The 14,649-nt window shown below is 28.6% G+C and overlaps 1 protein-coding gene and 1 long non-coding RNA gene across 2 annotated transcripts; both read right to left on the bottom strand.

The window, feature by feature from the left end:
* Positions 1-6,613: 6,613 nt before the first annotated feature.
* On the bottom strand, positions 6,614-8,041 carry LOC138339559 (uncharacterized). The gene is made up of 2 exons (XR_011212393.1): positions 7,600-8,041; positions 6,614-7,439 (listed from the first exon to the last, which is right to left on the bottom strand). It is a non-coding gene; the product is annotated as an uncharacterized lncRNA (long non-coding RNA).
* A 491-nt stretch (positions 8,042-8,532) lies between these two features.
* On the bottom strand, positions 8,533-12,194 carry LOC101249329 (tetraspanin-3). Its single transcript, XM_004251218.5, has 2 exons — positions 11,408-12,194; positions 8,533-9,042 (listed from the first exon to the last, which is right to left on the bottom strand). The coding sequence occupies exons 1-2, from the start codon at positions 11,918-11,920 to the stop codon at positions 8,698-8,700; spliced, it is 858 nt and encodes a 285-aa protein (XP_004251266.2). The 5' UTR covers positions 11,921-12,194; the 3' UTR covers positions 8,533-8,697.
* Between the last annotated feature and the right edge of the window lie 2,455 nt (positions 12,195-14,649).

Raw genomic sequence — 14,649 nt, forward strand, 5'->3', positions numbered from 1 at the left:
GGGAAAATTGTATATACACATGCAAAAATGTATATCTTCGTGTTATACACTTAATTATACAATTTACAAACATTTTACTTCAAATATTGCAGAGAAAAAGGCCAACGAATTATACAATTGCGAATTATACAATTACAGTGAAATACAATTTTTTCTAGCTTTATACAACAGAAGTGTATATATTGTGTTTTTGTTTTTGTATAAAGCGAGAAAAACATATATCTTCTTGCTATACACTTATAATTATGCAATATACATACATTTTAATTCGATTCAACTGTATGCAAAACAAATTATACAATTGCAGCGAAATAGGCCAGCGAATTATACAATTGTATATGTATAGCAAATTATACAGTTTTATATTTGCTATGGAGCGCAATTATGCAAAGTTTGCTATAGCATATAAATATGAATTTTTTGTTTGCTATACGTGAAAGTTGCCCTTAAAATAATAGTGAATCCAATATAAAAGTTATGAATTCAACAGAATTATGAGTTTGATTTAATGTTAGGATAATTAACCAATACTCCTTATGAATTGTCCCATTTAAAACTCGTAACAATTACCTCTCTTTTTTTCCAAATGTATTTAATTTATCTTTATAAAAGTCTAATTATTTCTATTAATTTCGACTTAACATGTTAATTGCATATCAAAAACCTAATTAATCACAATATATATGTTTATTAAGCTTCGATTATATATTATTACTTATTAACATGGACTTTTAGCATTTATCAAGAAATTTAATATATAAAGAAATATATACATAAAAGTCAAAGAAGATCAATAACTAATATATAAAATAATTTTAACTATATATAAATAATATATTTTTTTATCGAAAGAGACTTCTTTCGATCCTATCTAACTCGGTCCTATTTAAAATAATTTAACCAAAAAAAAAAGTGATGAAAAAAGAAAAGAAAAAGGTCCACACGGCTTTGAGTTTAATTTTTAGCCAGTTTCCCATTGAGACTTTTAGCTTATATTACTATTTAGCTATGAATTATCAGAAAATATTATTAATTTTGAATAATTTAACGATGAAGTTGATACCTAATTATTTTTTTCAAAATAGCAAATTAAGTGTTAGTTTAGAGTCGTGTTAATTTATAGTTTCTTTCTCTATTTTGAAATTTTGATGATAGTTAATACATAATAAAAATTAAGAGTGCAACAATTATATGTAGTGTTGACAGTATAAATTTGTTTTATCTTAACAAGTTAAGTTAATATATAATAAAAATTAAGAGTGCAACAATTATATGTAAAGAAGAGATAGGTATCTTCATATGTTTTTTGAATATTTTTGAATAATGATTATATAAATTTTAAACTAATAAACTAAAAAGATCTATATTCGATTCCACACTAAAAAATTGATAATTCAATTTTTACACATCATTTTCTAAAAAAAAATGAGATCGAGACTATATTATTTAATGATTCATGTGAAACACCTCTAGTACTCAAAAAGAAAAATTAATTTGAAATCATGAAATACAAATCCTTTTTTTTAATTAAAAAAAAAAAGAACAAAATTGTTATGGTGGTGAAATATGTGTACAATTATTAATTAAGTTAAAGAAATATAAGATGTGAAACATACTTTTTTTTTTCTCTTTTAAACCAAAGACATGGTCATGAAATGTGTATTCAAACTTTATCCTAATTTAAGACTACCTTATAAGAATATTTGACTAAAATATTGGTTCTAGAAGTTTCTTTGTGGGAATTGAAGGATAAATTTTATTTTCCATTGCCATATTTTTTTTCCTTTTTTAAGTCTAGTCATTCCCTAAGAATATTGATTTTGAGTCTCTTGATAAGATTGAGAATGATAGCCTAAGTTGAATACAATATAGTCAATACTCGATAACTAACCCTTCATTTCTAGCTTGCAACTAGTAGTATTAGTTAGTGTCACATTCATAGCTTGCAACTAGTAGTATTAGTTAGTGTCACATTCATACCCACAAAATAAAGAAAATAAATGGGGGTGGGGGGGTAGGGGAGGAAGGGGGTTGGGGTGGGTGGGTTGGATAGGGGGGGGGGGAAGATTTTACATTGTTTTGAGAATCCCCACCAAAGAAAGACTTACCAAATTCTAAATGACCCCACCATAATCAATTTTATGAAACTAAATAATGATGTATTATGAAACTCAAACACTCAAGAATACGACATAGTGTTAATCAGACAGAGTAATAATTATAAAAGATCAGAATTTAAAAATCTGAGGTATGCATGCAAAACATGAGAAGATTTCTTCACGTAGCTAATAGATATTAAGTGAAATAGTTAAAGTACGATGCACGATAATTCAGACGCTATCGACATAAAAATAGTGATATAATATGGGAGAGGGAATTTTAGGTCCAGAGCTTCAAAGAAGGGCAAAGAAATAGAAGAAGTCAATTGGTTTAGTCTCACAAAAGTCTTGATATGCTAGTTGAGTTAGGTTTGGCTTGACCAAATACACAATATTTATCCATTAATAATTAACTGCTATTAATTTTCAATTTTTAAAATTTAGAAGTTGATTTTAAGTTTACCTAGCTAGTAGTACACATATGATTAGGGGTTATGATATAGTAGGTAGTTACTTTGTGGATTATGATAGTACTATTTTGTTACTAACATGATTCAATTATGACTGTTTGGTACAAAATTATGATTATGAACTACAAAATGATTTTCTAGAGGTAATAATTCCTACTCAAATAGTTGAGGAAAACATCAAGTCTTTGAAAAAGTTAAAACAATAGAACTTCTACAAATTATATAAAATTATCAACTACTATGTTTTGATCTCAAATTATATTATTCTGTTATGTGATACTTGAAGCGAGAGTCTTTTGAAATTAACTTCTCTATTAACTCACGAGATAGGAGATAAAATTTATATATATTTTATCCTTTTCAAACTTCAGTTTAAGATCGACTATACTTTGTATTGATGAATATCTTTTTCGAAAAAAGAAGAAGTCACATCCATCATTAGCAATTACCTAATTATATATTAAGACCAAAGATAACATTAAACCCTAAAGCAACTATAATATCAAACTTACATATTATAGACTGATAGTCTGATACATACTAATAAATAAAAAGAGATTTTAAAATGTCTTGTAGTATTTAAGGAAAACCTTACATAATTAGACATAATTTACTACCTTATACACTATTTCATCTTTACTTTTAAAATATTACGTATCTTACCATTAATTAAAAAATTTTGATCAGATATTGATGAAAATACACCTAAAATATATGTATTTTTACCAGCACATACACTAAAATAGGGAGAGAGGCGAGCGAGACTCGTCATGTATACCCAGATATATGCAAATCACATTAGATACATAAGCTAATTCGTCTTTCATAACTAAGAAGAAAAAAAGAAATTGATTTCATCAATTATACAAAATGTGCTTAAGCACGGAGATTGCAGATTAAGGTAGAAGGTTGTATTGGAGTGTTCTCTCGCTTTCCGAAGGGTTTAGACTTAGTGGTGTCTTTCGTAGTAATACTCTTATTCTTGTACCGTCTTTCTTTTGCTTTCTATACCACCAAATGTTTTTATGATATTTCGATTATTGCACTTTTTTTTTGTTGTTATTGTTTTCATAATAGTTATTATAGTATTATATTATATCCTCTTCATTGACATTTTTCTTTTTTATATTTACTCTAATTTTCTATATTGTATATGTATATGTTATGATATGTAAATTGTCTTTACTTTTGTCAGAAATAAGTATTATCTTATTTTGGAGAAAAATATGATGCATACTTCGTTATACATAATTTGTAAATTATAGGATTTGTTTAGTGCAAATACTTCCCTCTCTCTCATGGTCCGTGCCCTTTGTTTTTCCTCTTTAAATTTGTAGCTTCCGAATATGAGTAGCTTATTAATTCTATATTTATTTTCTATCTATAATCTATATGAATAAAGTCTTGCGATATGTTTTAGTTTTCTTCTATTTGTTGTGTGGTTTTTGTGAATTTTTTTTATCATTATCGTAAGTATGTATGTTATTTGGCTCAAATTATTCATATCAAGTTAAATGATTACAGGTAGTAGCTTTAACAGAATTGATTTATTGATGGTAGCTTCTTAGTAATTGATTTTCAACATTACAATGTGCCTCTCATTTGTTGTTTCTTGACGCACATTAAAAATATTACTTCTCATGATTTATATAAATTTCTAATTGTTCTAAATTCACATGGAGCACACGTACATTGCATGTATCCAGAGACTAATGTGTGTGTGTATGTGTATATATATATATATGTAAACTACGTTGCTAAAAGGTAGTATTTGTGGGTGGAAACTAAAAAAGACGCAAAAACACATAAAAGAGTTACCATTAAACGTTGATATTATTGGCAACTAAAACCACCACTAAACCATAGAACAGTTGTTGCTAATAGTGTTAGTGGAAACTTAACCACCACTAATTGATTAAAGAATCACTGCTAAACGTAACTCGAAAACAACCACTGATTGATATAAGAGTCGTTGCTAAAGTAAGTATAGTTGCAAAAGAAATAAGCCACTAATTCTTATCATAGTTGTCGCTAAAGAAAGAATTAATGGAACAAAAAATGTGCCAAGAATTCACATAACAAACCTTGCTAAAAGTTCATATTCATACCACCAAAACCGCCACTAAATCATATGACAATTATCGCTACAAGATTGTATTAGTGACAACTAAAATAAGACTAAATCATTCAACTATTGACGTTAAAAGATTGTATTTGTGGTATCTAAAATTGTCGCCGCTTAAAACAAATTTTGCTGCTAAAATTCCCTTTTAGTCTAAAAGTTTTAGCGACCAAAAAAGTTTTAAAGTCGCCGCAAAAAGTATTTTATTGACAAAGTATAGTCGTTGCTAAAAGTTGTGAATTTAGTCGCTAAAAGTCTCTTTTAGTGGCGACTCTAACCGCCGCTAGAACTTTTGATTGTTAATCGCCGCTAAAAGTTATGAATGTCGTCGCTAAAAGTTTCTTTTAGCAGCGACTTTTACTGCCGCTAAAACTTATGACTGTCGTCGCTAAAAGTCACTTTTAGCAGCGACTTTTACCGCCGCTAAAACTTCTGACTGTCGTCGCTAAAAGTCACTTTTAGCAGCGACTTTTACCGCCGCTAAAACTTATGACTGTCGTCGCTAAAAGTAACTTTCAGCAGCGATATTTACCGCCGCTAACTTATAACTGTCGTCGCTAAAAATCACTTTTATTGGCGACTTTAGCTGCCGCTAAAACTCATGACTATTGTCGCTAAAAGTCACTTTTAGTGGCGACTTTAACCGTTGCTAAAACTTATGAATGGTTGCTAAAAGTGACTTTTAGCGAAAAAATTTAAAGTTTTAGCAACGGTTATAGTCGCTACTAATTGTGACTTTTAGCGAAAAAATTAATATTTTAGTAGCGACTATAGTTGCCACTTTCAGTGACAAAAATTAAAGGTTTAGATGGCGATTACAGTCGCTGCTAAAAGCCACTATTGTAATAAAAATAAAGAGTTCTAGTGGCAGTTGTTGTCGCCACTAAATCATATAAATTAGCCACGAAAAGAAAGAATAAGTGGAAACTAAAACCGCAACTAATTCCTATAAAGGCACTGCAAAAAGTACATTTTAGTGGCATTAAAAATTGCCACTAAATCATATAAATTCACAGCGAAAAATATGCATTTGGGGCAATTATAATTGTCACTAAAATTTATATATAAAAGTTCAAAGTTGGATTACGAAAATGTCCATCAATTTTTTTAATTAAAAAATGTTTTATTAGTTTTTAAATAAAACTAGACCAAATACATGATTAGATATGACAACTTATCATTTTCAATTTTTTAATGAATTTGATTGTTAAACCTTTTAGCTTCTACCGTTAAACACATTCATTCACAACCTTTCTGGTACTTAATTTCTCCCTTTATAAATTGGATAAAAAATATTAATTTACTACGCTTTGTGTCTCATTATCTAATAGTACTTATGTAATATTTTTTATTGGTCACTATTTTTCTTATTGATTTGTGCCTTCGTTCATTTTTTATTTTAATGATGGAGAAACACATGATCTAATATTTCTCATGTAATATTTTTTTTATTCGTCAATATTTTTCTTGTTAGGTTTGTGCCCTCGTTCATTTATTATTTTTATTTTAATGATTGTTGGAGTATTTATGTTCCAAGAAACATCAGCCTTGGGGGTTATAATTTTTTAGTGACAATTCTAATTGGTAAAAATATTGTTCTAGCGCTACAAGTTGTTCATTATCTCTCCAAAAAAATTGTCGATATTTAAGTTTTAGACAAAAAGTAAACACTTAAAAGAGTTTATTTTAAATGCACGAAAACACAAATAGGAGTACTTCAGACAATGTTGAACAATTTTATATCAATAAGAGTTGGGCTTATATAAATTATAACAGTAACAAAGGTCAAACGCGTAGAGCATGTTTCAGTAACATAAAGAAGTTAAGAGGAAAATGACTTGTTGCCTATTTCTTTTGTCAATAACACAGCCAAATAAGATCTAAACGTCAAATGTTACTATGGTGTGTAACAATAACAATCATTTTGCTATAGTAGCAAAAAATTATTTCTGACATTATAAAGATACATTTAAACTCAATCCTGAACATTGTTAAGGAAATAATAGCAATATTTGCTGCTTCACCTTAACTAAGATAATATGCATAACTTTTTGAAATAACATCACTTACTATATATACATACAAAATAAAATTCCATCTGATGCTTCAAACTCGCGCAAAAACAGAGCAATGTAGAGGATGGAAGTAGTACCAAAATCGAGCACGACACCATCTGGGCATATCAACTTGACCTTGTAACACTGCTGATCTAAATGCAAGTTCAGCATTTCAAGCGTTAAGTCATTCTTTGAGCTAGAAGAGCACATTTTAGACATTCTGCTTGAAGGAAAACTCGCGGTAAACATGTTTACCTGTTAAAGACTCAACATGATACAATGGGGATTTGAGCAATTACAGTTTCTCAATTTTGAAGTGCAACTGGAGCAGTATAAAACCTCATACGCGAAAAACAAACTCTAAGCTCAATACTTCCTTCTCAGACTGATGAATGATAAGTGAAATTCGAGAGAAAAGAGAAAGTACCTTTATTCTCACCTACACTCTGCGGACAGATCACAGTTGAGCTGATATTTGAACTCTCTCAATCGAAATATCAAAACGAAGAGTTGAACATGCGCGCTACTCTAAAAGTCTAAACCATCTCCTCCTTCCTCAACTCACGGGAAATAGAAGCAATACGTTTCTTTGATAAAGTTAGACGAAAACCTGGATGTAGTCCATTTCATCAAGTGAACGATTTTAAGACGGTGAACTTGGTAGAGCAATTGAATGTCAATCAAGGTTGAACTGTACAATACAAAGAACCTGTATCAGCCTCATCTATAACAAGTCAAATTGAATTCTCAGTAAATTACAACAAATGCATTAAGTAAGACTACATCATATTTTGAACAGATTATGCTGTCAGCTACTACTATTACTACTACAATTTTAGAGTACTACGTACTCTGCGTTTCAATTTTTTTAAAGTCATCCAGGCCCATTGAATAGGAAATGTGCCTACTTCGTTCCAACATATGAGATCGATCCTTGGTTCTCTTCCAACCTCGTACACAGATTTGAAGATGCAAATTGGGCCAAAAATCATTGACGAGGTCATGCATTAAGAATTCCATTCAGAAGACTCTCGGACCTCTTCAAACAATGATCTCAAACGCAAAAGCTATTGCTCTAAATGTCCAAATAGTTAGAAAGCCTCAGCAAGTGCTATCAAATGCAGTCCCATCAAACGTTAAATCAATGCGATAGAACAGCCTTAAATAATGGAAGCAGATATTGAAGGTTTCTAAATTCTTTAAATTTCAAGGTTTTGGTACACCTCACAAGGCTCATGTACATTATTTTCCTCTACGCACTTCACTTTATAGAATTACACGAGGTATACTATTGTTGTTGATTGGTTATTGTCATTTTTCAATTTATGTGTAGCATTTTAAACCTCTCGATAAAGTTTGGTTTTAAGCCCCGATCTTATTCAGTTGCACATCAACTAACATAAACATGTTTTTTTTTTTATAATTTAAGTACGATTATCGAAAAGACATTGTGTTTATATCTGTCTGTCTGCTGCATAGGGACATCACTCCTCATTCCATGGCATTTATTTTCACAAATTACGTCATAGATCATGTGATACACCTACTATATGGTTTTTTGCAAATATAGTCTTGGAAATGAACGGAGAAGTGGTGGAACGTGTAGAGCCACATACTTGACGATGACGGAAATTTCTTAAAAGATACTCAAGATTTAAAATTTATGTATGAAAAGTAATTTTTTATCTATAAACTTCACAGAATCTTAACAGATCAGTTGGTTGGCTATTTTAATTACTCAACTCTCGTAGCAAGCTTGCTACACTAAAGGGAACAAAACAACATCAAAACCAAACTTAGATAGTTTTAGAATTTAATTAAATGAAAATACACCACAATGAATACAAGATTTACAATCTGTGTTTTCTTGAGATATAAACAAAGACTACTAAAACTTACCAAAATTAAACATAAAAATACATTTCAAGCTTTACTCTGTTGTGACTCTTTTAGAAGTGTATCCTGCTAGGTTGAGCCTTCTCCATCCTTGTTTCTCCATAAGGCTCATCGTTATCGATCCGTTTGTTGTGCCTAAACGCCGCGATGGCAACCATATACATGATAACAAGGAGGATCAATATGACTATGTTGATAACAGACACTTTTCTCCAACTCTTTTTAAGGCTAGCAAGTACACCAGCTTTGCAAGAGTCACAATTGTAACAGAGCTGTTCTTGATCATTGCTCCATTTAACACAATCTGGATCAGCTCCAACTAGTCCTCCTCCGGGAACCCAAACCGTCTCGTTCTGATAAACGTAGCCACATTCTGTAGGAGGCTTGCAGCAACCAGACTACATTGGACAACAAAATTGAAATTTTGTTAGGCGCGTTCAAATGAACCTATGTTGCTAGGACTCTTCAAAGATGTTATCATACATTTGTCAGTATCTGACTAATGCATCCATCGACATTTGTGAAGACTACATCAGAGCAACATAGGCTTGAAGTTTGAACTATATATACAAGCACATAGAGATTTGCAATGATTACAATGCTCATTCTGCTCGCACTAACTATAGATTCTAGATTCGCCTCTCAATGCAGTAATAATTTTACCTATGTAGTAATTCAACGCACAGTATGTTGAAGAATGTACTTCAATCTAATATTTTGGAGAAGTTTTGCTAGTGGAGCAAACATATTGCCACAACGATACGTGCATTAAGCACGTTGTACCACATGCATCAATGCTTGTACTTCCCCGCGACCAAAATATACATTGCCCTAGCATTACTAGTTCAGACAAGTACAACTCAAGAAAGAAATTGGAGGAGATATATTAGGGTTAAACTAGATCAGGGGTGAACAAGCTACTGGTCGATGAAAAATTACGCTATATATCGAAAATTGAAATTATTTTCCTTATATCTCTATGACTTTTTCTTGTGTTTACGTCTTTATATTCTGAATTTTCTTTAAAAAATTCTGATTCTGCTATGGCTAAACAAATGCTTATATTATAAAAAAAATAATACTTATTGAGGTTCAAAAATAGGTCTAGAAATATCCAAGACACACATGGCCACATGACCATCCCATCAAGATGTAAATTATTGGGGCCCTATTATTGGTGTCTTTTTAAACATGTTTGGCCCCAATCTTTTTCAAATCAAGTATAGTCAAATTCATTCACATCATCATCAAAATAGTAAACATTTTTCTATATTCATATTATAACAATGAAAGATGCTTTTTTTGAACCATAAATTACTAGAATTGATTTAAGCAATGTATTTTCTCAAGAAATAAAAATATGTTGATACATGTTACATGAAGAAGATTTGCTTGTATAATTCTTTAAGCGATTGTTTGGCAGGAGGTATTAAAAAAAATAATAGATGTATTAATTTTGATATTATTCTAAAACACACTAGCAACAAATCAGACAAATCGATTAAAAATAATGTTGAACATTATTAATACATCTAATTCAGTATTATTCTTGTACACACTACGAAACAAGCCCTAAATTGCATTTAATCTAGTAGTACTAGGGTAGTACCACTTTTTTTTTTAAAAAAAAAAGGAAAATTGCCCATATGGTCATTTGTTTTCCTAAATAGCAAATTTGCATAATTTAAGTCGACCACCTACTAATATTTTGGTCCTGTACTTAACCTTATCAAAGAAGTGATCATAAATAATTTTTTTTTAAAATGGACCAATTAATTTTATTTATTTATTTTTGGATGGTTCATAAATATGAAAGGACAACCTCTCTGCCAATTTAATTTAATTTTAGGTGTGAACTTATATTATGGGATAATATTAATGAGGACCCATAATATTAATGAGTTGTCACCTTTCTTTTATATATATATATAAGAAAAAAAGAATTTTTTTTTCACAGATACTTAAAAATAAAAATAAATCACTTAAATTAAAACGAAAAAACGGAGAGAGGACTGTAATAAGCATAGAAAAGTGAAACATTCTTGTACTGTTGCTGTGGCATAACGTTTATTTTCCGTAAAAACAGATCTATATTGGCTTCTAAGGACTTTCCTAATCTTAATTCATAATTTAAGTGGAAAAAAAGTAGTCACAAGTGATACATAATTTCAAAAATAAAAATAAAAAAACTATCACTTTCTCATGATACATCAAATTTTATTCAGTCTAAAAATTTGTTCAGAATAGATATTCCTATTTTATTGCTTTAGACATAGAAAGTTAAAATTATTGATCTAATTAATCTAAATTTATATCGAATAAACTTTTAAATGGTAAAATTTCATCCATTTAAATATCCGTACTCCTAATTTTTAGATGAATTCTTCTTGCTTTATCTCAATACAATAGTTAAAATTATACGATATTTATGTCTTAAGTCATCCTATTTAATAAAATAGTTATTAACTCATAAGAAAGGAGTAAAGCAAACAAGAGAAGTGAATTAACAAAGCTGTACATACTTTTTTTCATTAATAAAGTCGAGATATGCACAAACTAATAATTAGCAAAAAGAACTAGAATTAAAATTTTCAAGTCACATATAAATTATCTATCTTAAAATCATGAGTTCGTTCAAATAAAAGGGGAAAAAAAGAAAATCATAACTTTCTTGTTTACTTAAGTCTATGCATATACAAATAAAAGTCGAAACACACACACAAATTAACCTCGATAAAAAAAAAAAGTTTTAGATTAACGTACCTCGATAGGACTAAGTTTCCTCAGATAAAACATCTCAACACTCTCCGGAACTCCATTGTAAATCCTTCTCATCTTACCACAACTTCGCGAATCCCTTATACACGAACTTATCTTTACCCAGTAGTTTTGACTCGAAACTCTTTGTTCCAACCAACCGGAATAATCTTGTAAATAATATTCGGAATAAGCCCGATTCATAACGGGTCGACCCGACCCTTTATCAGTAACAGCATAAGCGAAAATCACAAATCCAATTAATGCAGCAATGATGAAGAACATTGCCCATAGATAAATGTACATTAAAAAAGTGTTCCTGTAGCAAGAACCAGCAAATCCAGCTAAAGAAACAACCATTATTGAAACCCCAATTATTATTAATGGCCATTGAAGGAATTTTAAGCAATCTGTGTTGTTTGCTCTGCTGCTTAACCAGATTCCACCGCTTAAAATTGGGATTGATGCTAAGAAAGTGAAGAAGTTTAGTAAACCTATTAAGTGATTACTGGTTCTCATGGTGAAATTTTTTTGAAAACAGAGTGATTATGAAGAAGATGAAGAAGAAGGGGGTGTTTGTTGCATTAAGTTAAAGACAAAGTGTATAGTGAAATGACTAAAGTACCCTTTGTTTTTATTAGTATTTTTTTTGAGTTCACACTCGATGTTTGAAATTTACGACTAGATTCAGATCGCATATTTTAAGATATTTAAGTAAGAATGAAGCGATATCATCGTTAACACGGGTTGGTGATTTTTGTTAGTATATTGATATGACATGTATAGTTGAGATGGTTTTGAGATGAGGATTAAGATATTTTATACTATTGTTTTATATTTATCTGTTCATTTTTTATGTTTTGTTTTTGAAAAATAATATTAGTATTTGTATTTTATAATAATTGGAAATAATTGTTTATGTATCTTAATTAAAGATTTATATTCGTTTTTGAAATTATAAATTTAAAAAAGTTATCCTTTTTTTTACACTATGCCGTGTAAAAAGGAAAGTAAAATATCACATAAAATAAGAAAAAAATTGATAATACAATCAAGTTTCTTTATACAATATTATATAATAATAACCACAACATATTGACTATAATTTCACTAAATAAGACCCGAAAAGGTTATGAAAATATTACCTTATTGCTATGTAGATACAAATTAACTTCAGATAATTTAAATACTCGTTTTCTGATATTATTTTATTATAATAAAAGATATATAAATTTTTTTTTAATGTATATCAATCTTATCTTTATAAGTGTATATCTTTTGTTTGACGTTTAAGGTGAGAAAAATTAAACTTGTTTGATAGTGAAGTGAAATGATTAATTTAAAGGAATGCTCGAATAATACTATCACTTAGCAATTTATGATGCCACTTATATCCCATCATCTTATTTTTATTTATTTTTTAAATATTAGACCAAAGTTTCATTTATATATTTCCCTTCCTCTGTCTTGTTTTGGAAGTTCGTGTAAGCAAGTTGCATTAGCAAATAATAAAAATAAAATTTATATTTGATATATCAACACATTTAAGAAAAAATTGTGTATTGTTTGATATACTTTTCTTATTCTATATATAATTAAGTGCAGGATGATATTAAATAATCTTTTTAAAATCAAGTTACACGTCGTCTCATTATTTTGTTGTTTTATTTTAATTACAATTTTAAATTTTTTTCATTTTTCTATCAAAGCAAATCTATTCTTCTGACTACATTCAAGTAACTACTATTTTTATCGTACTCGAGCATTTGACCATAAATTTTTAAATATTTTTTAATTTAATTTAGATTAAAAAATTAAAAACCTAAAATTACCTTGTGGATAGGGATTTGAGACAATATATAAAGCGATTAAAGATTACAATAAGGCACATTTTATTTGAAATTTACGAAAGTTAAATTGAAAACTTAGTTTAAAATATTTTGAAACCCAACTTAAATTTGTAAATTTAATCCCAAAATACTAATTTTAAAATTATTTCTAAAAATTAACCAACAACTCATTACTTCAGCTAATATTATTACTTTATGTTTCGATAGATCTACTAACATTGTCACTTACGAAGAGTAATATCATCAGCACTATTTATAGATTTGATTTTATAATACATTAAAATATTTATTTTAGTTAAATATAATCGATATCACATGATCCATAAGTAAAACATAAAAGAGCGATCATTATTAATTAAAAGTTATTTTCTTTTATTCGAATTACGATTAAAAAAGGTTTGTTGTCCTTTTTAAGTTTACAAAGCTTAAGCACAAATTAAATAATTAAACTAACAAAAATAGACCAATCAATAATTGACTTAACAAGTAAACCACACGTGACTTGAACGTGAAAAACTCTTTTTCACACATTAGCATAGCATTAGAAAATAATTATTTTGAATTTGACCTAAATTGAAGAGTAAGATTCCATCATCTTAGATCTATAATTTTAAATAATTGTACCATCTAAATATTTTACATAACACAAAAAGTACTTTAAGTATAAACATAACAAGGTCAATTTGTTGATTCTCTTAAATTTTATTCTAATAATTATTATAGTTTGAGTTCAATTTTTTGTAAAAATAAACTTTTCAGATGATTTATCGTTATTTATCCTAATTTTGAAAGTTAAAGCTATTGATGAAAAGTAATAGGACTTCAATGAGATAATTGAAACATATTACTCGATTTTGTACTAAAAAAAATGCTTTTAACGTTGATTTTTCCTTCTTTTTTCCCCTCATTTTTTGCATTATTGATATTTTAATTCTTTTTTAAAGTATTCATATTTATTTATAAAAAAATCTATAAATTCTTTAAGCGATGAATTAGTAAGATTATTTTTTATTTAAATATATATAAAAAAAATCAATTAATATAAAACGAAAAAATATTGACATAATTTGAACTAAATAGGAAAGTTTGAATTTAAATTTGAAAATAAATACGGAACAACGTTGTTGAATAGTGTGTGCAAACAAAAGCTTACGTAGAAAAAAATGGTCGGTAGTTGGATAATGCACAGACCACCGTCCTTTTACTAACGTAGTATTCTAAATTTACGTGATATTTTTTAAATTTTGAAAGTTAAAAAATAATTTAATTTTTAAAAGATATGTGTAAATATTATCGTTAATAAAATATGTATTTGAATTTTAAAAATAAAAAAGTATTATGTAAATTTAAACGGAGAGAATAATAAATCTAAATAATATTAATTTTTTTTTTTTGATT

Source organism: Solanum lycopersicum, chromosome 11 (assembly GCF_036512215.1).
Source record: "Solanum lycopersicum chromosome 11, SLM_r2.1".
Classification (NCBI taxonomy): Eukaryota; Viridiplantae; Streptophyta; class Magnoliopsida; order Solanales; family Solanaceae; genus Solanum; species Solanum lycopersicum.

What these genes read in the sequence shown, in the direction of transcription:
- LOC101249329 (XM_004251218.5), bottom strand. Translation starts at nt 11,920, where the DNA reads ATGAGAACCAGTAATCACTTAATAGGTTTACTAAACTTCTTCACTTTC. An exon ending in GGAAACTTAGTCCTATCGAG is followed by an intron (nt 9,043 to 11,407) that starts GTACGTTAATCT and finishes TGTCCAATGTAG; the next exon opens with TCTGGTTGCTGCAAGCCTCC.